This window comes from Periophthalmus magnuspinnatus, chromosome 23 (genome assembly GCF_009829125.3).
Source record: "Periophthalmus magnuspinnatus isolate fPerMag1 chromosome 23, fPerMag1.2.pri, whole genome shotgun sequence".
Lineage (NCBI taxonomy): Eukaryota > Metazoa > Chordata > Actinopteri > Gobiiformes > Gobiidae > Periophthalmus > Periophthalmus magnuspinnatus.
Window position 1 is genome coordinate 8,725,945 of NC_047148.1, and position 23,979 is coordinate 8,749,923.

At 38.1% G+C, this 23,979-nt stretch overlaps 3 protein-coding genes across 3 annotated transcripts in view; 1 reads left to right on the forward strand and 2 right to left on the reverse strand.

Moving 5' to 3' along the window:
- plxnc1 (plexin C1) overlaps positions 1 to 1,816 on the forward strand; it is a 31,767-nt gene extending 29,951 nt beyond the window's left edge. The window contains exons 28-30 of the mRNA XM_033989310.2: positions 314 to 454; positions 522 to 596; positions 1,688 to 1,816. Of these exons, the coding sequence (XP_033845201.2) occupies positions 314 to 454; positions 522 to 596; positions 1,688 to 1,792 (321 nt within the window). The 3' untranslated portion in view covers positions 1,793 to 1,816. The remainder of the gene's footprint in view (positions 1 to 313; positions 455 to 521; positions 597 to 1,687) is intronic.
- A 35-nt stretch (positions 1,817 to 1,851) lies between these two features.
- Positions 1,852 to 12,053, reverse strand: cep83 (centrosomal protein 83). Its single transcript, XM_033989025.2, has 16 exons — positions 12,001 to 12,053; positions 10,862 to 11,073; positions 10,541 to 10,691; positions 9,978 to 10,070; positions 9,691 to 9,822; positions 7,201 to 7,452; positions 6,810 to 6,941; positions 6,599 to 6,713; positions 6,381 to 6,525; positions 5,789 to 5,938; positions 5,515 to 5,590; positions 5,257 to 5,414; positions 4,642 to 4,771; positions 3,118 to 3,221; positions 2,405 to 2,597; positions 1,852 to 2,106 (listed from the first exon to the last, which is right to left on the reverse strand). The coding sequence occupies exons 2-16, from the start codon at positions 11,059 to 11,061 to the stop codon at positions 1,981 to 1,983; spliced, it is 2,157 nt and encodes a 718-aa protein (XP_033844916.1). The 5' UTR covers positions 11,062 to 11,073; positions 12,001 to 12,053; the 3' UTR covers positions 1,852 to 1,980.
- Positions 12,054 to 17,096: 5,043 nt separating this feature from the next.
- The window catches only part of LOC117391726 (cyclin-dependent kinase 17), a 42,582-nt gene continuing 35,699 nt past the window's right edge, over positions 17,097 to 23,979 (reverse strand). The window contains exons 5-17 of the mRNA XM_033989622.2: positions 22,985 to 23,110; positions 22,656 to 22,712; positions 22,448 to 22,562; positions 22,229 to 22,323; positions 21,736 to 21,798; positions 21,461 to 21,584; positions 21,153 to 21,273; positions 20,754 to 20,851; positions 20,486 to 20,591; positions 20,314 to 20,356; positions 20,147 to 20,237; positions 19,980 to 20,057; positions 17,097 to 19,462 (exon numbers count right to left, since the gene is read on the reverse strand). Of these exons, the coding sequence (XP_033845513.1) occupies positions 19,425 to 19,462; positions 19,980 to 20,057; positions 20,147 to 20,237; positions 20,314 to 20,356; positions 20,486 to 20,591; positions 20,754 to 20,851; positions 21,153 to 21,273; positions 21,461 to 21,584; positions 21,736 to 21,798; positions 22,229 to 22,323; positions 22,448 to 22,562; positions 22,656 to 22,712; positions 22,985 to 23,110 (1,155 nt within the window). The 3' untranslated portion in view covers positions 17,097 to 19,424. The remainder of the gene's footprint in view (positions 19,463 to 19,979; positions 20,058 to 20,146; positions 20,238 to 20,313; positions 20,357 to 20,485; positions 20,592 to 20,753; positions 20,852 to 21,152; positions 21,274 to 21,460; positions 21,585 to 21,735; positions 21,799 to 22,228; positions 22,324 to 22,447; positions 22,563 to 22,655; positions 22,713 to 22,984; positions 23,111 to 23,979) is intronic.

Consider the following 23,979-nt stretch of genomic DNA (forward strand, 5'->3'; position numbering starts at 1 on the left):
GTATATTGAGCATAATTTGGGAGGGTTTTAGCTTTCATATGAGACATTTCTAAGACCAGTCAATTAATTTAAAGTCAGGTTATAAGCTTTTGTTTCTACAAAATGGATAAGCAACAAGACTTTTGTCAGGCACTGTACATAAAAAAATCCTTATAAAACATACATTATTACTATTATCGGGGCCTTCACTCCACAGATCTGGAGTGTAATCTGGTGTTGTCATCTGTTTGACTCCATTATGACAGATTCTTTAATGTCATACTGTAGAACATGAATATTTATTTTCAGTAATTAATACAATTTTGTTTTTCAGCACACGCCAACCAATAAGCTCCTCTATGCCAAAGAAATCCCCAAATACAAACAGGAGGTAAAGATGTACTACAAACAGATCCAGGATCAGCCTTCAATTCCAGATGCAGATTTCACAGCATTTTTACAGAAAGAGTCTAAGGTGAGAGACCACTGGTTAAAGCCTACACTGTGAGGATCAACAATAAGTATATTTGTTTATGTTTTAGAAACATGAAAATGAGTTTAACGAAGCTGGGGCACTGAAAGAGCTCTACAAATTCATCCAGAGATATTTCCCAGAGGTTAGTATGCATGTTTTATACATCAACTACATATTACTTGCCCTGTGAGGAACTACAAGATCTCGAAGCTAATAAACACCCAAGGCACTCTTGTGTATAAATGTTTAAAGAGTTTGATAACAGAGCCGAACTATCCATTAGGAAAAGTCATCTCTGAAACATCTAACACAGGTTCTTTTGAAGTAGTTGTGGTTCATGGATCAGCTGGGTGTGTCTTTACTTTTGAGGTTTAAACTTAACCTGCTTTAGTTTTTATTAAATTCTTATACTTATATATACTGCCCATATTTTTGGTATGATGAAGAAAAGGTAATGTTTCAGGAGGAGGAAGTGTTCCTTTATTCATTATGGCATTTTATAATAATAATCCAATAAAAGGTAAATCCCCCAATACACCATAAAATCAGAAAATGTATAGTTTTTCTCTCTTAAATGTGGTGGTCAATATTCTTTGACTACATCTGAATTGTATATAATCTCTATAAAGCAAGTTGGTACAAGCAGATGTATGTCAAAAGACACTGATAGAGAGGAAATGCCGTTGGTACTTTTAAAGGTTCCTCTTGTAACTTCCTGTTGACTTCTTCACTTCTCAGAAATAGTAACTTTAGTTCATGTGTAAAATTGGAACTTCATTACACAAACACCTTTCATGATCTGCAAGTAAAAATTTGTCTTTTTCCATAAATATTAATAAAAAGCATAAGTTTAAGTACAAAAATAAAATGTTCACTCTGGTTCATCCTCTAACCTCCTTTAATTCATTTAGTTTGGACCTGGTTATCCTCTTTAATAATAATAATTTCTATCTAAATCTCATTGTTCATAATTTGTGCGCACATTGAATGTTTTCCTCTCTAGCAGTTACTCAGCAGTTATACTCATGACTAATGTACCACATAATACAGTATAGTACATTTACACTCAAATCAGTAATGGAACCTCGAATGCCTTTCTATACTGCAATCCTACAGTCTATGACTGCAATGCAAATTTTAGTCCATTTTGTTACTATATGTTTATTATAAGGATGTGTTTTCAACTTCCTGTAGCGATTACGGCTCAATCTGCCTCAAACTGTGTTCCCACAGATCCAAGAAAAACTGGAGCAGAATGGCGCCCCCTCTGAGTTAAAAGAGCATCTGCATCATGTAAAAAAGCAATTTGATGAACTGAAAAGCTGCTCTTGGAATTAAATGTTTAACACTGGATACAAGGACTTAATGCACCTCAAATAACTGGACAATGTTACAACCACATATGAACTTTTAATTATTTAACATTTCAAAATTTTATAAATACAGTGCAAAAGTGTACAATAAAAACCTGAGGAAGACACAGATGTTATAATTTCTAGACTAGAGTTTGTATAAAATCTATTGGTTTAGGGGTCACCCTGAGAGGGGGTTTGGTTCACCACGTTTCCCAATTCTTCCATTTGCTGAAGTTGTGCGTTTTCCAAATCCTGAAGTCTCTGGCGCAGCATGGACAGGTCTGTGAGCTGAGACTCCTGACAACACAAGAGGTACAAGTTTAGAAACACTGCATATTTTCTATTAATAGTAATAGAGAATATTAAGCCAAAATATTACATCTCTCAAAATGCTTCATATCTGGAAAGATTAATTTGCTTGAAACCCACTTGAAAGGTGGCATTCAGATTTAAGAAATTGATTACAAAATGGAGGACAGAGACCAAAAGAAATATAGTCCACAAATGTACAAAATGATCAGTTTAGGTTAGAGTCCGTGTCTGCAAAATCACTATAATATAACTGACCTTAAACCATAGAATCAGCAGTACTCACAGTGATGTTGGGTATAGCTCCCTCAGACTTGGGCCCTGTGTACTGTTGATGAGGGGAGGAAGTCATGAATGGGGCCCCAATGTTAAATGACCCTTGACCCCCAAGCAAGAGCTGCCGAAACTCATTGTGCCTCCGCTGCAGTTCTTTGAGCTGTCGACTCAGTCTTGCCCGTTCCTCCGAGTTTGTTGCTTGTCTGGACATAAAAGATTGACAAGTATTTACACTTAATTTGACCAGACAACGTTAATAATATGTTAACAAAGTTACAAATATAAAAGCTAAAATAACATATAGCATGTTTTATTTTTTGTTGTTATTTATGATTGAATAGAAAGCAACCAGCAGCACAATTTTTCACCATAAAAGTTGTTTGTAAGCTGGGGTGAATTAGGTAGTTCTCACACTGCCACTAGTTAGGTCGACCAAAAAGAGCATTCACCCTGAGAGCGGTGCACTTGGACTGGTGTGAAACCAACAGTTGTCATTTGCATTAAACAGCTGCTCCAAGAGCACTTGAAATAGGAGTTCTCAGAGGGGCTCTACTCGTACTTTGAAGCTCTGTCCGCTTGAAGCATGTTGTCATGGAACTAAGTTTGTCGATCAGCTGATGCACTCTCATGTAGCTCATGGTGTGTGTTTGGGGAGAATGGTGCGTAGATGAACAATAGAGCACAGTAATGTGTGAAAACCACCAACTGGTAAAAGAGTCTCACTTTTTAGCAGCTTCTGCCTCCAGTTCCACCTCTGTGATTTTGGCCTCCAGCAGTTGGATCCTGTCCTGAAGTTTCCGCTCTCTGTTTTCAGTCAACATTTTCCTCTGAAACAAAGATTCACTTTGTCAAACCATATTTAGGGTAAATCATTGTTCACAGGTGTTGTATTGTTTTATTCACAGCATTCGCAGGTACTTAGTATCTATAACTATGTATAGCAACCCATTTCGTGTTCACTTCCCTTTTAATTCTGAGAAATGTGACAGCAACAGTGCATTTCTTCATAGCTTGAGGCATAAAATACATGAGTAGTGGTTTGTTTTAGCATATTACCATTTTGAGCATATTACAGTTTAGTCTGTCTGTGTGACTGTGTGTCATGAAAAGCACTATACAACCACTATGTATTATTATTAACTAGAAATTTCTTTCACATGTACATTTTGTGCTCCCTTCCTTACTCGTAGATATTTTATTATATGGACTAGTATTTTTTGCAGCATTTCAGTAGACATTTTCTTTTGTATTTCTTTACACATAAACAACACTTTGCATATTTGTGTTTCATTAGTGATCATAAAAAAAAGAAAATTAACTTCTGTCAACTGAACAAAAGTAGTGTTTTTCTGTGAAGAGTGAAGAATGAAGAAGTTTCGCCGCTCATCCAAGCAGCCTCTTCAGCTCTGGTCTGATTGCTGGTGAGACACTGGCTTTATATCTGTCTGAAGGGAGGAACTACTACACTGAAACTAAGGTCGTTTTCACGCAGTGCGCTCTGTAGACCGATCCCATTGTGCATTTTTGCACATTTAGTTTACTTCATTTTTGGTTTGGTCTTGTGCACATTGATCGCGCATCATGAAACACGCTCCATGAGCCACATGAGAGGCTATCAGTTAATTGCAAAACTTATTTCCATGACAACAAGCTTCAAGAGGACAGAGCTCTGTGAATACGCGCACATGCACCCACTTCCCCTATATGTGGCCTTCTCTTTCACCTGACCTCAATTACATTGTGAAGGCTTAATGCACTGGTGACAACAGAAAAAGCTTATGAGCAACATGCAGACAGACCCAGGTTTATGTACACAGAGGCCAAAGGAGACATACCTCGCTGAAGTTGATCAAAATTTCCAGACAAAAGTGCGTTTTGTTTCCACCCCCCCACCCCCAATTCCGAGAACTGTTACTTTTACTACAACCTGCGTACGTCGGCCTGAAGTCAGCCACGTTCACACCACACTGGAGCTGCTGGAATGTGTTTCTTCAGTGTAATTATATCAATCTGAAGGGAAGAGCTATAAGTGTGTTAGTTTTAGTGTAATAATACCTATCTGAAGGGAGGTGCTAAGGCTGTATTCACCAGCAATCTGACCAGAACTGAAGAAGCCACTTGGTTTCACCCTTGAAAAAAACAAAAAACTTTTGTCCAGTTGACAGAATTGAATTTTCTTTTGCTATGGATACTACCTGGACAACTGACGGATTAAACAGATATTAGTGATCATAACTCAGAGTGCACCTTCTTCTGAGCATTGGCTGCCCTCTGGAGCTTGTCTTTGAGCTGAGAGTATTTCTGCTGCAGTTCAGCCTCTCGCTCCTGAAGTTTGTGTTTCTCCTCCAACCACTCTACTCGACGTTCCTCCAGTGTCCTGCACATCAACAACAAATTTGATAAAATGATTACTTCTAATTGTGCTTTCACATGAATGAAAGTAGCGAGCTAAGTTGGGTCCATGCTTAAAGATAATAATCATGATCCCAATTTGTTTTTGTTGGTCCAAGCAGTCTATCCGGAACGATTTTGAAAAAATCCACTTGTCAAACATTTACATAACCAAAATATATAACTGTGACTATTAAAATTGTGGTCTAGATTACATTAGCCTGTGATAGTGCTACACTTTTTAATTCTAAAACTTTCCATGCCAAGTACCAGTAAACCAAGTCAACAATGAGACAAACTCATAAATAAGGTAGTTTTAAGTAAGTAATTAAACCAATAGAGTACTAAACCATTTGTCTCAAAAAAAAAAAAAGTAAAATTTAATTAAAAAAATACTACTACAAAAACTGCAGAGGGCCTGTGTACCATCTAAGTGTTTTTTATACATGTGTAGTAGCACTTGGTAGTTACCGCTCAGACAGGTGCTGGCTCCTCTCAGCCTCTGTGCGGAATGCCCTCAGCTCCTCTCGGGCTTTGTCCAGAGTCTCTCGAAGCCTCTGGTTGGTCTCTGTCAGGTCACTCTCTGATTGAGACAGTGTACCCAGCTGCACACTCAGCTCCTGATTTTGCTACAAAGATGAGAATGAGTGTAAACTTCTTCTTTAGTGAAACAATAAATAAAATACTATAGCATGTAATATAACGGTGAAGTTCAGATCATGCACATACCCTCTTTAGTTCAGTCACCTCTGCCTTCTGTCGCTCCAGTTCATCCAGTTGTGAACTTTGCTGGTGAAGTTTGGATCTGAGAAAAATACAAGATCATTATTTCTTTTTCTAGATTTCATTACTTTCCCCACAGAAAATACGTTCTCAGTATTTAAACATACTAAAACATGTGCCAGACCACAATGTCAAGAGCAGTTAGCGACCAGAAGACAGTGCATGTTTTGGTTCAATGGGGGAGCTTTACTTTATAATAATTTATGTTGATAATAAGGACCTGAGGTTCTGAAGCTCTCTCCTGACCGACTCTTCGGCCTGTTGGGCGCTCCTGATCCTCTCCTCCCACTCCTCCTTTTGGGCCTGAGATGCAGTGTCCTGTAGTGCCCTCTGCTGTTCCAATGTGACAAGACGGTTCTCCAACTCCAATCTATGATCACAAACAATACAATAAAAGAGACGAGTAGGTGTAACAACTCCCAGTTACCAACAGCTTCAAATGGGTTCACTTGTTTGAACAAATTTTTCCCCTTAAAATTTAAGCTCACTTATTCACTATGAATGTTAATATTGTGGTGTACAACTCTTTGACAACATCCCAATTTCCACCAAAGTTATTTTGTGCTGATTGAGAGGAGACTGAACTTTGTGAATGCTTTCATTTCAAGTTGATAGACAAGAATATTAGCCATACAATTCTATCTAGTTCTCCAAGTTTTAAAATATACACTATACTAATACTATAAAATGTACAACACTCAACACATTATACTTGGAATAATCTAGCATATAACTTAAATGATGCCATTTAAATAAATACATCTTTAATCATGATAGCACTGTCACGACTGAAGGTTGATATTGTGTCTTACTTGTCCTCATGTAGCACAGCGGTTTTCCTGAACTCTTCCTCTCGGGCGGCCTGGACCCTCCTCACCGCCTCTCGCTCCTTCTCTACCAAAATCTCTTTATGTCGCTCCACAGCCGCCTTCAGCACCTCCACATCAGACTGCAGACCTAAAACAAAATAAAATAGACTTAATATTATAGATAACTAATGATAAGATTTTCAAAGATTTGTTTTTACAACCATCGATCTGTGCCTGGAGTGCTTCTCTCTCCCGCTCCACTTCTACCTTGGACCGAGCACATTCAAGTTTAACTGTGGCCAGCTCCAGTTTGTGTGAATGTTTCATGCTGTCAATCTGAGAAATGTAAAAAGAAAAGTTAATTATATTTATGTCATTTTTAGAACACTAGAGACTGCATTTCTCTATATTGATCTTGCTATCATTGTCTACCTGGCAGTTAAGTGAGTTGACCTCTCTTTCTGCTTTGTGTAGTTTTGCTGTGAGCTCCGAGTTCTGTTCGAGTGTGGACTTCAGTTCAGTCTCGATCCGGTCCAGTTGCAAACGCAAAGACTGACGCTCCGCCTGAGAAAGTTGAAGTGTATTTAATCATAAGGTCATACTATGTTTTGTAGCCATTTTATAAATTATAACTTATCTCATAATTAAATGATTTAATAACACCATTCTGAATTATAATTAATTTTGCATATCTCCAAATCAAGAAATTATTTTTTGCTATATCTCCTACCTCTATATGCAATAATTACAGACAGCTTAACATCTGTTACACCCAACCTACATCCAATACCCTCCATACTCCATACTCTCCTAATCCTCTCACCTCCAGAGACTTGATCGCGGCCTGTGCTTCTGAGATCTGCCGGACCTGAATGCGCTGCACGTTTTCGGCCTGTTGTCCTGAGTTTTCCCTCTGGGCTCGGAGCTCTCTCACCTCGGTCTCCAGCCCCTTCAACCGTGTTAGGAGCTGCGCCTTCTCCCTGAGCAGGGCCTCCACACGTTTACCATCACACAGAGGGTCCATGCCCTGGTACCGAGCAACCAGATCCTCCCGGTCCCTCTCCAGACGAGAAATCTGACCAGATCAAAAACTAAATTAGTGTACATTTAAGCAATGTGTGCACCTCTTTTCTCATTACTATTTTGCACTCTGAAAGCTGTAAGGTTGTGAAAATTTTGACAATTTTGCTTTGGAAATTACAAAAACAATGTTTACAGTCAAATGTGTATATTTCTCATCAAGGTGCTCTGGTTCCCCAACACCTGACACAGACCTTGTATGGCCAGGCTCGTAAGTTTGATTCGCAATCATCATTGTATGAAGTAGGCAGTGGCGCACAGGGTCTTGCCCGTGGACCCACACTGGCTGTTGGCTGATTGCGCCCTGGAGGGGGATTTGAACCCGGGTCCCCCATGTGAAAGTCCTGCTGGAAACCGAACAGTACTGGAAAGGCATATGGGAGAAGGAGGCATCTAACTGTGATGTACAGTAGCCGGTGGCTCAGAGAAGACAACAGCAATCTCCCTGAACAGAACTCAGTCACCATCACATCACAGTGGCAGACATCCAGGAAAGTGTCTCAGGTAAGAAAAACTGGACTGTGCCAGGCCCTGACATGATCGACACCTACTGGGTAAGGAAACTCACGGCTCTGCATGAGCGCCTGGCAGCACAAATGAACTAGCTGCTAAGGGATGGGACTCACTCTGAATGGCTAAACGAAGGGCATACAATCTTGATCCAGAAGGATCCCTCAAAGGCTCGATTACAAGAACAAGACCCAGGCAATCAACAGCTACGTCATGCCAGTAACCAGATACCCAACAGGAATCATAAGCTGGCCAAAGGAGGAGATACAGTCCTGTCCTCACCTATAGTCATGAGCTCTGGGTAATGACCGAAAGGACAAGACTGCGGCCGAAATGGGCTTCCTCCGCAGGGTGGCTGGGCGTTACCTTAGAGATAGGGTGAGGAGGTCAATCACACAGGAGAAGCTTGGAGTAGAGGTGTTGCTCCTACACGTCGAGAGGAGTCAGGTGAGGTGGCTCGGGCATCTGCTCAGGATGGCTCCTGGATGCCTCCCTAGGGAGGTGTTCCTGGCATGTCCCACCGGGAGGAGGCCCTGGGGTAGACCCAGGACACGCTGGAGGGATTATGTCTCTCAGCTGGCCTGGGAACACCTTGGGATCCCATCAGAGGAACTGGAGCACATGTCCGGGGTGTGGGAAGTCCGGGAGTCCTGCGACCCAGCTCCGGATAAGTGGGGAAAAAATTGGATCCAGCACCCTGAGACTGTACACGAGCCATAAGGAAGGAGGCTGTAGACTAGTGAACATGACAGCCACAGTCCAGGATGAAACATCCAAGATCCATAAATACATCAAGGACAAGGCCCCAACAGATAACGCGTGGACTGCAGAGGAAGAGATGCTAGAGGTAACATCATAGGGGATGTACCACCGGAACATAAATGAAGTGGCTGATATCAAGAAATCCTACCAATGGCTTGAGAGAGCTGGTCTGAAGGACAGCACATCCTTGCTCTATAGGAGCAGGCATTGAGCACTAGAGCAATAGCGGTTCAGATCTACCACACCAGACAAGACCCAAGGTGTAGGCTGTGCAAAGAGGCCCCTGAGACAATCCAGCACATAACTGCAGGGTGTAAGATGCTGGCAGGGAAAGCATACATAGAGTGGCATAACGAAGTGGCGGGCAATATTTGCTGAGTACGAACTGGCGACCCCTAGGTCAAGGTGGAAAACACCTCCAAAGGTAGTGGAGGATTATCAAGCCAAGATCCTGTGGGAATTCCAGACACAGATTGACAGAATGGTGATGGCAAACCAAACAGACATTTTGGTGGTGGATAAACAACAAAGCCGTTGTGGTGGACATTGCAGTACCAAGTGATAGGAACTTCAGGAAAGAGGAACATGAGAAACTAGAGAAATACCAGGGGCTCCAAGAAAAGCTGGAAGGTAAAGGCATCAGTGGTGCCCATGGTCATCGAAGAACTCAGGGCAGTGATCCCCAAACAAGAAGAGTGGCTACAGTAGATCTCAAGAAAAAACATCAGCCATCTCAGTCCAGAAAAGCGCAGTATTAGGAATAGCAAAGATACTGCGCAAAACCCGAGGACCTGACCATGGAAAAAAAGATGAGACCAGCGGAGGGTGAACCTGGGATTTTACACACCCACACACCCCCCCCCACACACACACACCCACACTATACATTATATATATATATATATATATATATATATATATGTTTATAAGAATTTCCAGAAATCATCTTTTCCAGTGGCACCTCTGCCTCGTAGATGATCCTGCGCTCCTCTAGAGTCCTGAAGTGCTCCTCTCGCTGATGGTCAAACTGAGACTTGATGAGTGTGAAATCATAGCGTAGCTTGTTGTACTCAGACCTGTATCTCTCCGCCTCCTGCAAACACAGTGAAATCAGTGAATAAGAGAAGTAATAATAACCATGATGGTTTGAAGTTGCATTAAGGCAAAAAAGCTAAGTACTATGAGGAATTAGTAATAGTAATAAAGAGTAATTGTTATTAGTAAGTAGTAACTCTAAAATTGACGGACCTCCTCAAGTTTGTTGAAGCGTTCTCTGATGGGACCCTCCATCTCCTGCTGCACCTGAGCTCTGAGCAGCTCAAGACGTTGAGGGGTCATTACCTGAAGTCACAAATGTTTTAAACAGGCAATTTATCCAATACTATTCAAATAATATTTTTAAGTATCATTATTTCCTCCACAAACAACAAAATATAGTGTCTTATTATGCAGAGAACATACTAAGCCTATAGATAAGATTTGTACCAACTTGTTTTAAGTTATGGTCATATTTCAGTCTCTTTTGTCAATTCTTCTGAATGTGTTTAAAATGTGAAACAAACAGAATCCTAATATTGAAACATAAATAGTAATTCTAATCACAATTCTGAGTATTGGCATTGTATGTTTTATAACTACAAATAACACACAGGTTCCATAACTGCAGAATCTGAAACATGACACAACACACACCGATGATTTTTGTTTGATTTTTTATTTTTTTTTTCAAGCAAGGGAACAACACTAAATATAAAAGTTAAAAATGTATGTTTATCAGAATATGGACCCTGTTAAGTAAATGACCCACACACCTGTAACTTAAGGTCCTCTAGCTCCCGAGTCTTGTCCAGCAGTTCTCCTCTGAGCTCTGCCAAAAGCAGCTGCTGCCGCTCCTGTTGAGTCTGTCTGTCATTCAGCAACCTCCGCAGCTCATTTTGCACTCTTGTGAACTCATCCTGGAGACTGATTAATAATTGTGATATAATATTGATAATAGAAAAATCATTCTTGCGCCATTATGTTGCCACATCAATAGATATAATACAGTAACGGCGGAGCTAGAAGAGGTTCCAATTGATAAAAAACTATACAGTGACTGAATAAAAAAAACAGAGTATTATGTTGTCATTTACCTGGTGTGCTCAGCCTTCAGTGTCTGGTAGTTTGTCCTATGGTTTTCACTCTTCATCCTTTCATCAATCAGCATCTTCTGCAGCTCCATCTCTGCTCCCCCGAGACTGGCTGATAGCCCCAGCATTGCTGCGGACCGTCCCATACCTGCCTCTATGTTTGAGGGGAGAGGGGCAGACTGGCCAAGTGCAGTGGTGGTCATCTCCCCTATGGACTAAATCCACAATATGAAACACACAAGCACCTCTGGGTTCCAAAGTGTACTATTAACAGTGCAGCTAGTCTCCAAAGGTTTGTTGTAAGGAGTAACCATGGTGGCCACTTCTAATCACAGTTTATCCATTTACATAGGGCTGTGTGAATGGGTCTCAAGTGATTAGCCCTTATCTCGAGACCGCTTCTGTTGTAGATACCAAGATCAAGTGAGTGGTGATTACTGTTACTTTAGTCAGCCATTTAAAATCCACAGAATGAATGAGACGGTCAAAATTCCTGACTCCAGGCTATAAACTGCAAGTTACAAAAGATGTGAGATTGTAATAGCACAAAACACAGAAGGTTTTGCAGACATATTTTTCTGTGCAAAAGTTAAATTAAATTAATGAAATAAATGAAAGACAAGGCACTTACACAACGTATGTAGCAATTTGTAATAACGCATAAACAACAGGGAATTTTGACTTATTAACGTGAACATAGTAACATTAATCAAAAGCGGATAAACAGAGGAGCACAACAGCATCACGTATAAACGAAAAAGTACAAAAACATGTACAAATCAACTTGACATGCTTTCAAAAGTCGCGCTATTAAAGGACTAATCCCCGAGGGGACGCCCATTTCTCGGACAAGGAACTTTTTTCCGTGTATCTATGACATTAAGACGGAAATGCACAAAAACATTAACCGTATTCAATAACATGTAGGTTTACAGGAGCAATAAAATAGAAAATACAGCGTAAAAAGACCCGAAATGACAACAGATGCGCGGCTACTGCCCATAAACAGTTGGCAAATTGGAATTCGCGTGACATACGTTAAATATTGTGCCAAACAAACATTGTAACAACCCGTGCCCCCTTTGTTTTATAAGCTTTGAATAAAATTACCCACTTCCAATATCAGGCCCCTCTTTATTTACCTTTTTCCAGCCCGTTAGCCGTATGCTAACTCAATAGCTCATCTGGCGACTACAAACTGATGCATCACGGGAAATGAGTTTCAAAACCAAAGATCGTCTCTGGAAGAGATGATGATCACGCCACGAAAATGTCACTTTTTCACACGTACAACGTCATTTGCTCACTGAAGTCATGATTGAAATGTTACATTTACAGTTCAGTCATTTACGGATATTGAAGAAAAAGTGAGAATTTACACACGTGACAAAATAAATGACACAAGGCAAGCAATTTATTTTAGTTCCAAGGTTACTGATCGAGTGTAAAATATAACATTACGTATAAGACATACATTAATTATCATATTCTATAAACATTTTTAATAAAATAATACAAAACATTACCAAATACATACATACGTTTAATGTCCTGAAAAGTAGGATGAATATATATATATATATATATATATATATATATATATATATATATATATATATATATATATATATATATATATATATATATATATATATATATATATATATATATATATATATATATATATATATATATATATATATATATGGCATCAAAATTCCAGCCAAACATAAATAAAAGAGAGAAAATATGCCAGAAAGTGCAATTTATATTTTTAATTTTTTATCAGTGATCAGATCTTTGCTCTGCACAAAGAAAAATAAAGCTGAATATATACTTTTGAATTTTACAATTACAAACAACAAAAATACATAGAAAAGGCTTCAGTCCAACACAAAATAACCAAAGTCAAAGGAAATACACAAAACAATAGTGAAAAAAAAAAAAACAACACAAAATAAAACACAAAATGCTCCCACAAATTATTACAGCTCAAGTGTGATTGACATTCAGATATTACAACACAATAGTAACAGAGGATGCTACATGATACTTTGTGAATTCATTAGGTTGAAGTGAAAATGGTTGATTACTTTACATTCTACCATCTGTAGTGTTTCTCTCAAAAATGTGCAGAGACAATGGCGCCACAAGCAATTTTTATTTGAAAAAAATGTATTGGAGTGATTCCACGTTCTCCATTTAATGCCTAAGGGATATTCTGTATATGTTTACAATAAGAAGAAGACATAAAATAAGGTATGGTTGGCACCACAGTCTCTCCTTTAAAGGGAAACACCGCATCTGCGCTTTTCCACACAGAGACAGAAATAACAGTGTGAAGGACATTTAAGGCACTGGCCTCGAGTTCATGGGAATATTAGGAAGATCATAAAGTCAGTCTCAGTAACCTTCTAAAAGTGGTTAAACTTATGAACACACATGTACACGGATCAATTAAATAGATCAAAAATAAATAAATAAATTAACAAAACAATGACACAGTATACTGAACAAATTTATGGTGGCATTCAGCCCACTTCCTGAGTCTCAGTCTTTTCTCAAGTACAGCACCAAACATCTTCAACCTGAGGTGAAAACAAACATGTAAATGAGCATAATTAATAAAAGTGTTAATAAATAAAAATGTGTTACAACTATAACATACTTTTAGCTGTCTACTGCATCATGGTCCGCTGTACTTGCATTGTAGTTTAGTTTCAGAAGGATATTTTCAATGGATGTACATAGAAAACTGTCAGCTCTCTGCAGCAAGAGTGATTTATGGATAAAATACAGTAAATGTAAATGCCGCTGGTGTGATTTTTCTTAGAATTTCAAAAACAACCTCTAAACTTGAACTTGTTGTGGCCTATCTAATGGCTCAGAATGTTCTCTGCATTTGACCTGGTCAGGAGCAGTGGGCAGTGCTGATCCGAAGGACCCATGTCCATATCTGGAGCTGGGTTCATTATTTATCAGGAGAATTAGCCTATTGTACATGTTTTAGGTTGTACATATTTCAGGTTTGGTTCGGTTACGTTTCATACATTTTTATAATACATAGAATGCACCATTTTCCATACTTTATTTATTTTTTATTTATTTTAAAAGCTGAAAAAAATCCAGCTTTCTTTCTTATTTCCGACGTTTGCCGTGTGGAGGCTTCTGGGAAATGGTCTGCAGTAGTGATGGTGAGATGAAACATCATGAGACATTGAACCACTTGAGCCAATTGGTTGGAGAAAGTTCATTTCTCGAAGCTTCATGTGCGCACGAAACCACCTACTGGCCAAGTGTATAATCACAGGCAACTGTATCTGAACCACATAATGTGTGATGCATAGAATTTGTCTATTGTCTGTTATGTCTGTTGGGAATGACTATGAACTACAAAAAATATATGATCAAATAATTTCTGTACATACATTATCACATATGTGTAAAATCAATTTTGTATGTATTCTGTGTGTGCAAATTTGACCAAAATGGTAATATCATAATATGGCAGGTTAAGCTGTTTTTCTGAAAATGGCAAGGGCATAATCAGGACAGTTAAAGTGCTTGTGGAACTAGGAAAAGGACACATATTATGCTTGTGTAACTTGGACAATGATGTACAGGACAAGGGAAATTTTATTAATTTTTATTCAGAAACAAGAGTTTCTCAACAGTTTTTGGTTTTAAATGTTTTTGGGGTTTTTTTTTAAACAACTTCTCAGGCCTTGGAGAAGACCCTTTCACAAGGCACAGAAGATGCTGGTGTGCACAAAAACGCAAGTGCAAGTTTGTGTAAATTTGGGTAGAGTCATTTTGCCTCTCCCAAAACTCCAGAGGCTTTTCCAGTCTTCCAATATTTGACTCTGAAAGGTACTGCTGGACCTCCACAGTGGCATCTGCAGTGACATTTTGTGACCACCTTGCCTCCATGAGACTGGTGTCTAAACGATGCCACAGTTTGCTACCTAAGAGGAAACCACAGATCATGTTAGTAAGTGTTCTCATAGGAGTAACTGACAGCTGCTCACAGGGCACAGATGAGGCAGGCGTACACAAGAATGCCACTGCTAACTTGTATAAATACACACACATATATACATGGGCTCTGGATACACATATTTCTGTCTCCCAGTATTGAAGGGGGTCCTCCAGCCTTGCAGTATTTGGCTCCAAGACCTCAATATTTGCATCTGCTATCATGTTTTGTGTTTGTGTCTGCCTGACGCTGTCATCCAGGCGACTCCACAGGTTGCTACCTACACTACAGGCTGTTACTCACGGCAAAATCCAAACCACTTGCTGAATCAGTCACGTGGTACAGCCGGGCAGTGAGGCTTCGGATGTCATCATTTTCAGCTCCTCCCCTAAATGAAGCAAGCCTCGATATGCACACCGCGGAAACACCCCCTCCCCTACTCGGTACACGCTTCGAAGCCTCGATACGGAATGTCACATCACTAGTCTGCGGCTTCTAGTTTCAGGGATTGACCACACCATTGCATCTAAATAGAGATTAAAGGAAATATTGTAGTAGAGTAATTCAATCCTCCAAAAAGATGACATTTGCTTCCTACAAGAGTAAAGCTGCGACCAATGTGAGCACAGGGGGGAGATCCAGTCTTTGGTGCTCTAGGCTTCAGCTTCTTCCATAACCAGCAACTTGCCTACAAATGCAAAATGGAAATAAATAAGATTAAGAAACAAACAAAACACAATGTAACAAGTAACAATAAATAGACGATGAACATTACTTGTAGTTCATATAGGCTGTTTGAGTACTTTGCAATTTCAACCATTCCACCAAATATGAGTTAAATTACACAAACAAAGCCATGAGAGATGTCACCTCACAATGCAGGGAGGAACCACTGTTTCGACACTGCAAAAAGATAAGACATGAGTAAAATGCAAATGTTGTTTAATTAATTGTATTATTTTTTCATACCAACAAAATGGAAATAGAGTTAAACATTTCTTTCTTCATAAATACAGCTCATGTTAGAAATTTAGGATACCTCCGGTTGGATTTAGAGAGTTTGAAACTCTGGACATTTGCAGAGAAGGAATAGACTTTGCCACTTGGAAGACAAGAGTGGCAACTACAAGAGAGGTCAAGATCTAGAGCCCAAAACTTTTGCAAATCAATGCAGTGTTATATTAGTACTGTTTTTGGTGACAAACTTCTTAAAATTTCCAGAGTTAACCAGGATGCAAGGTACAGATGCTACTTTTTTTTTTTTTTTCAACCAAATTAACTTTCTAAGGATCTTTGTAATAATTGGATTTCGGTAATTTTAGGGGAATTTGTTGTTATTAAATAATACAATACTAGTAATGCTCTTATGATTTTGTGTTACAAGTACTTCAAATGCACATAAGCGAGTATTTTGCAGCTTTCCACTGTTGGGGTATGCTAAAAACATTAGCCATTATCCCCTTTAGCATTAGCATTAGCTCACCAGTGTTGTATACATGGAGGTCCTCCGCTATCCCCTCGTTTCCTCCGCCGAAAACAATGATCAGCTCCCGGATGGCTACAGCTCGGTGACCGTGTCTGGACCGGGGGATCACTCCGCTGACCGATACCACTCTCCTCCAGATGGGCTCTTCGGTACCAGGGGTCATTTTACCGACGCCGTCCCTGTACCAGAACTAGAGTTTGGCGCTGGCGACGTTTCAAAGATGGAGGCGGGACTACAGCGCAGAGATGCCCGTATGAGCGCTCCACTCCAGCGAGGGATTTTTGGTTGTGGTACTGCCGTGGATACTGTCAAAATTTTGGGACTAAAGTTGGCTAATTACTGAAAAAAACACAATTACAAACAATACTATATCAGAGTTATGATGAATAGTAGTCGTAGTAGTGATCATAATAGTAGTAGTACCAGATGTAGCAGTAATAGGCTATCATACAACATTCTTGGTCAAAACTACAGAGGCATACATGAAGTCCAAATAAATGACTGCCTTAATACCAATGCTATTTTTGTTTATCCAAAGCCATATTGTAGTTTGTAACCTCTGCTGCAGCACCTCCAGTGTTTTTTACAAATTATATGTTGATCTGATAATAGTAAACATAAAAATACATATAGCCTAAATTTTGTTACAGTCATTAACTTGCACACATTAACATTCACACATCAACTCTCCTCAACAGTTTCTCAGTATCACTGCAGTTTATTTTTTCTTCAGTCTCTCTCCATTTGTTTAGCCAACAAATAAGAACATGAGCCCGTTTATGAAACAGATTAAATTTACTTTTGATGGTTATGAGAAATAAATAGTTCCAGTAAAAAGTCACATCACCAGCTCAGTGTTCGAGAGGGTCACAACAGCAGGCTTCCCATGCATTAGAAACAACCATTCACTCACATCGCATTTGAGTTCACACCAAAACCGTTCATTTGACGTCTAAAAATACAGTTTACAAGGAAAAAACATAAGGTTACTACTGCAGAAATCTCCATTTATGCATATCACTGCTTACAAACATGTACATTGTTTATATGAATTACATGCCATCAAAATTATTAAGCCTGTGCTATTAACTGACAAACAATATGCATTTAATTGGTCCTTCTACTGACTTGTGCATCTTAACTGTTCAGCTCAAATATCAATAAATGAAAGGTTTAGTAATCTACAATGGAAAATCACCTCAAGTCTCGTTCATTATTTTGGTTCACCATAATCAAAAATATATATTTTTGTGCAAAACAGTATCTGAAGCAGACACCTAACATGTGTTTTTATCATTCACAGACAGTTGTAGTTTTAAAAGAAAAAAGATATCAAAACAAAAATATACAAGTACGCCTATATATTTCCAATGTCCAGATTTTAGGTGATCTAAAGATTGATTTTTGATAGTCAATTTTAATTATTTAGCATGTTTTTTGAATACATTATCAAACCTAAATGTATTTGTTTTTCTAAATAACTTTTTGCCAAAGCTAGGCTACTCAAATGAAAAGACATTTTTTTCATAGTCTGAGCATAAAGCTTACATTGAAGTTTTGAAACTGTCCATATGCCTATCAACAACAACATATTACAAACAACATATTTGCACAACCTTTCAAACTGCATAGAAAATTTTAGCTTATTTAACAGGCAATGGACAAATCAAAAATCTATTTTGGTACCCATAACACAAATTCATGAATACATACTGGCTACAAAACTTAATAACTTTATCATGACTTGAGGAGATTTTTCATTGAATAAATGTCTGCTGTAAAGGGAGATTTCTGAGCAGTTGAGAATGAATGTAAAATTTCAAACTGACATTTTGAAAATCTCTTTTGTAACCATTTCACCCCCCTGCCCCTCCCCTCTCCTCCCTTTTTCAGAAGTCCATGCCTCAAAGACACTTTTTCAAAAGGAGAGGTCAAAACTGTCCTAATACTGTCGAGTAATCTTCAGTCCCTGATTCAAACATGAACAAAAACGATGAGTGCAAGTTAGAAGTTACTGCAGTGAAATATTCAACAAAAAATGAAAAAAAAAAAAATTCTAAACAAAAGCAACAAAGTCCTGGCAGTTTCTGGAGTTTCAAAGAAGGACTGTGGACTTCCTGTTTCCTCTTCTTGTTAATTTTGGTCCCCTTGCTTTAAAATGGAGTGTGCTATGTTCCACTATAGATCGCAAACAAAATAATAAAATTGAAATCTTGAAAGGTATGTGGTACTTGTATATAGTTAATATAATACAAGTTAATATATTACTAATCAAAATCACATTGCATTGAGATCCATAAACAAATGGCCCTTAATTAACAAAATTGTAATAATAATTGCATTTATTGATAAACTATTTCAGTCTCACTATACAACATGTACATTCAGAGGCATGGCTTGCACCACTAAGATTGAGAACAAAGAAATTGAAATTATTTTTTTCTGACCAACTCCCTAGACTTCATTTGTGCTCAACTAAACCTACTACAGCCATCTATAAACAAGTACCACATACACCCCTAAATCCAAAATCACTTAAGTTTGTCCTCCAGAGGCCAGTATAGAGTCCATGATGAAATGTTGAACACAAATAAAACATCCAAAATTCAAAATAACCTTATTTTTTTAATTACTACATGAAGAAGAGCCCTGTCCTCTTTAGCCTTTCACCTGGAAACGTGGTTCAGAGTTCAGTTACGGAAGCTCAGAGAAAAAAAACAAAAAAAACATACAATTCAAATATATATATATCATATCCATTTACATATTTAACAATGGAGAAACTGTTTCCAAGCAACGACAACAATAAACAACAACTTGGTCACAGCGTCAACATCAAAAATTAAAATTTACCTCATAAATCAGTGTAGGAGCAGGACAATAGTAAACTGACAGTTCACATCATGTTCACGCACAAAGTTTGTTAAATACAAACAGTAGTATTTTAGCAGCAATTCGACCCCATCCCAATAAATAAAGTGTGTCTGTGTGAGTGTGTTGTGGTACTGGGGGGTACTGGGGTGTAGTACTGAATGGGAACAGTAGGGGGCAGCTGGGCTCATGCGACACAGGTTGGTCCAGAAGGAGATGAAGACTGGAGATCTTTAAAACAACATGCTCTGTCTCCGGTTTATCTTGTTGTCTAGGGGGGGAAAAAAGTGATTAGCATTTAAATTTGAAAAAGTATGGCCCTAATTGTGTTTGATTAAAAGTACAATTGTATAAACTGCAAATCAATGCGTACTTAGAACAAAACTCATGACCATTGTAATGAAATCTGGTCATGCTGACACAAATTTAAAAAGCACATTTTTAATTTATTTTGTTTTATTTTATTGTATTTTCCTTGTTTCTGTTCTGCTATCCATGAGTTTCAGAGTGATGAATGAGGATTTAACAACTTAGAATGTATAGTTAGTAAGGAGAAAAGTCCACAAAATGTTACTGAAGCTGATTTCCATGAATAGTTTAGGCTTGTCCCAGTTATATCATATTTGAGTTTTATCCTGTTTTGTAACATGTTAAATCCTTGTTTATTGTTGCTTTTGGGTCATGATTTAGGCCTCTTTTGAATTATATAGTTAAGACTAAATCTAAAACATAAAAAGTTACCCAGTGCAATGATGGTTACTGGTGTAGTGTCTATCGTAAAGACTTACTTGAGTCTGTGTATCCAGTGTTCCTGTATCCTGGGTCTCTCTGAAGCTGCACCTCCTTCAATGTGAATATGGAAACATCTGCAACAGATATGGCAGCGATTATTATGTTATATAGTTTTAATACATATTGAATAAACAAGAGTTTATAGTCCATATGAAGTGCTCACTCTCTGGCAGGTTGTGGACTCTCATTCCCAGCTGTCTGAAGTACGAGTGCTTCATGGCGTCTTCAGCAGAAATCCTCTTCTTTGATTCATACTAACAACAACATCACAACATACATTGACGTTTTGAATAATCCTTTTATCCAACTTAACTATTTCTTAAAACTTACTTTGAGAAAAGACAGTAGTAGCTCAATGCCTTCACCGTCGAGCCTAGATACAAAAAATAAAATAAAATACAGTGAACCATCATAAGAAGATAAAGCACAATACACCCAAATTATAGATACACATATACAAGTTTGAGTCTGACATACTAGAAGACAGAAAACAGTGGTGTACCTAGGAGCGTGGTTGATGATCAGTTGAGGTTTGTACTTGGGAAAGTTGTAAGATTTAAATTCTTCAATGGATGAGATTCCAGGCCAGTTCTCTTCCGTGGGGGTGCCTATTAAAATAATAATTATTCCCAATATAAACTTTATAAAACTTGAAGGGGTTAAAACATGATCTAATTTCAATAAAATGCAATTATCCCAATTTGATTTGCATTTGTCAATAATAATAAAATAAATGTATCCATGGGGCATTTTATCAGCAGGACTCTTACCCAGTAACCTAAAGATGAGGTGAAGCTCGTCTTCTACTGTGGAACCCGGAAACAATGGCCGACCTGCAGCCATCTCGTAGAAAATACAACCAACACCCCTGAAATCACAAGAATTTTATTAAATCTTTTTTGTTCTTTGTTTTTGTTATTTACTATGGAAAAATACTTTCCCAATGAATGCGGTGCAATACTTAAGCCTATATGCATACCTGACCCACCTGACACCCTTTCAGTTAATATCATATCATATCTTGAACATTTGAATATTTTTTAAATTCATTTGCTACTTACTTGCTAAATACTTTATTCTAGGGTGATGGTTTAGGTTTTTTTTATTAAAACCACACAATTTCCAAATATTGGGTCTAAAATATGTTCTTGATAACAAAATGCACATACCACATATCGATCTGTGTGGAGTACTCAGACGATCCCAGTAAAACATCAGGAGGTCGATACCACAGAGTCACCACTTCATTTGAGTATGTTTTAGTCGGCACAGACTTCGCCCTAGCCAAACCTACAAATAAACACCAAAAAACAATCTCAGCATTTTCTTATACATAGTATCACATCACATATAGAATATGTAGAAGCAGCAACGTTATTGTATCAACCTCAAACAGCCAAGTTATGAAGTAATAATCACAGAGGTATGAATTTTCAGATTTAGGTGCAAATTACAGATAATTCTTGTTCCTTCTTACCAAAATCAGCCAGTTTGAGCTCCCCCCTGTCATTGATTAGCAAGTTTTGTGGCTTCAAATCTCTATGCAAGACTTTCCTTTTGTGACAATAAGACAGACCTCGTAGGATCTGGAACAAGAAAATCTAAAAAACAAACAAACAGATGAATGTAAAAAGTGGAAAAAGAACAAAATAATAACATTATAGGCTTGAAAAGGCTTTGTTGCGCAGTAGAGATGTTGCCTAAGATTACAGGGGTTGATACAGGCAGTAATAACAGAGGAGAGGGTCTTACTTTCACATTGTGCATGCTCATTATGTTCCCACAGTCATCCATGTACTGCTTCAGATCTTTGTCCTGAAAAATACAGAAAAAACACAGAATATAAGGAACTGTATTATATGTATATAAGAAATTATATAATATTAAACCAACCACCAATCAACTTGTCAACAACCAACAAACTAAACAAAACAATGTAATCATACCTTATTTATGTTACAGTTTATTTTTTGTGATGCACTGATGCAGACTAGATGCAACTTATCCATGGGTTTCAGAATGATAAAAAAAAAATTAGGATAGCAACTAACTATTTAAAACAAAATATAGCTTTTGAATGGGAAAAACTCAAAGATACAATTGATTTATAAGTTACACACCAAGATAAACAAGGTTCCATGCTTAACAATTGACATTATAAGACTGAAAATATTACTTGTGAATTTGTGCAACACAAGTTGAATGGAGCTGCCAGATACTGTAATCAAGTATATAATATATTTACCAAATATTCAAAGACGAGTGTGAGGCTCTTGTCTGTGTGGACGATGTCATGTAACGTTACGATGTTGGCGTGTTTCAAGTCCTTCAGTAGTGACACTAAAAACACAATAAAATTAAAACATTATGTTAAGACAATTTACTGTGCAGGGTCTAACTTATGCATACACAATAGAAATGTATTATTATTCCTGTTTGCACTGTATGGAATGGAAAACTCTACCTTCTCTGATGGCAGTGCATGGTGCTCCCTCTTCATGCTCCAGTCGAATCTCCTTTAGTGCCACCAGGTTGTCAGTGAGTTTACTGCGCCCTTTAAACACTGTGGCATATGTACCCTGAAAACATGGCATTTGAATAATTTAAAGTTATGAAACCTTAGGTAAACAGAACATTGCATAAATGGGAAATATCATGTTTTAATCTTTTACCTCTCCCAGTTTGTCTAGCTTAATGTAGGTCTCCAACTTTCCAAAACCAATCTCTGACTAAAGAAAAACAAATGAATAAAAAGGCAATTTATTACAAGAGCCTCTATAGGACACAATAAACTTTTACATCAGCCAAATCCCACTCAACAACGCAACCGTTCCTATTTAACAGTTTTATAATTACAATGCATTTCAGGTTCCAAGACAACAGCTAAAAGCAAATGACTCTAGACAATCAATCCTTCTCCCAAATGCAGTTTCCATGGCAACAAGCAGATGAGGTGAGATGAAGAAATGAAGATGGAAAGAAATCAAAAAGGTTTACAGACCAGAGAAGCTCTTCGAGACCGTCTGCTCAGCGGTTGGTCGAAGGGAGGACTGCTCAGCTGAAGTTTCTCCAAGTATCCATCAGGGATTCGGATGTCAGCGGGCAGGGACAGGCGCTTGTTCAGGTCCTACAAAACACAGGCAAAAATCAATATTTAAAAGAGCTTATATAAGAGAGGAAATAATTACATCTTACATCAATTAGGCACACATTTTGTATCATTAGTAAGTTAAATAATAATGAATGTTAAGTTAAGGGGCCATTTTACGCTATTTTGTGATCTATGTTGTAATGTTTCCTCATCACAAACCCTGTGTACTTAGGCTAAGCTGTTCTTTCATATTGGAAACACTATATTCCTCCTTGTGTTGTAATGTCATCTGGTAATACAGGAAGTGCTTCACTGTGTTTTAAACTCCATACACCTTCAATAGAATCATTTGGATAATTTCTGCCCTGGAATTGCCAGTCTCTACAGAACTAAAGGTTAAAGGAGCTGTTAACTTGAAAACCACTACATGACATCACAAGGTGGAATTGAGCATTTTGAGCTTTGGAGATGTAGACATTAATTCCCCAAGGTTACTCAAACATGCGCAAATGAAACAAAGCACAGCTCCAGATATGTTTTTGAGGAGGTAACAACATTCTAACACAGCTTACCGCTCACAAGAATCCATTTTGTGTAATACAGGACCTTTTGGTTCTTTAATTGTCATTACACATTTAAGTCGTACAACAAAATTACAAGGGTCATATGAGGGGTTGAGTTGCTGTTTTTGGAGGTAGGAGAAACTGGACAGCTGAAGGAAATCTATGCAAGCACGGGGAGAACAGGCAAACTCTATATAACACCTCCGTATAGTAATGGATCCCAGGGAAGTTTGCCAACTATTCAGCCAACATGTCACTGTAAAACTACAACTTTGGTATAATAAACATTGTGGTTCAGCCTTGTGGATAAATCAAGGTAAATCCACATCATAAACAATTGAA

Excerpts from the sequence above, each read along its gene's own strand:
- cep83 (XM_033989025.2), bottom strand. The coding sequence starts at position 11,061 with ATGACCACCACTGCACTTGGCCAGTCTGCCCCTCTCCCCTCAAACATA. Across the intron at positions 9,823-9,977 it reads GCTTCAACAAACTTGAGGAG|GAGGCGGAGAGATACAGGTC; the intron begins GTCCGTCAATTT and ends CTGTGTTTGCAG. Across the intron at positions 5,415-5,514 it reads AGGTGACTGAACTAAAGAGG|CAAAATCAGGAGCTGAGTGT; the intron begins GTATGTGCATGA and ends TCATCTTTGTAG.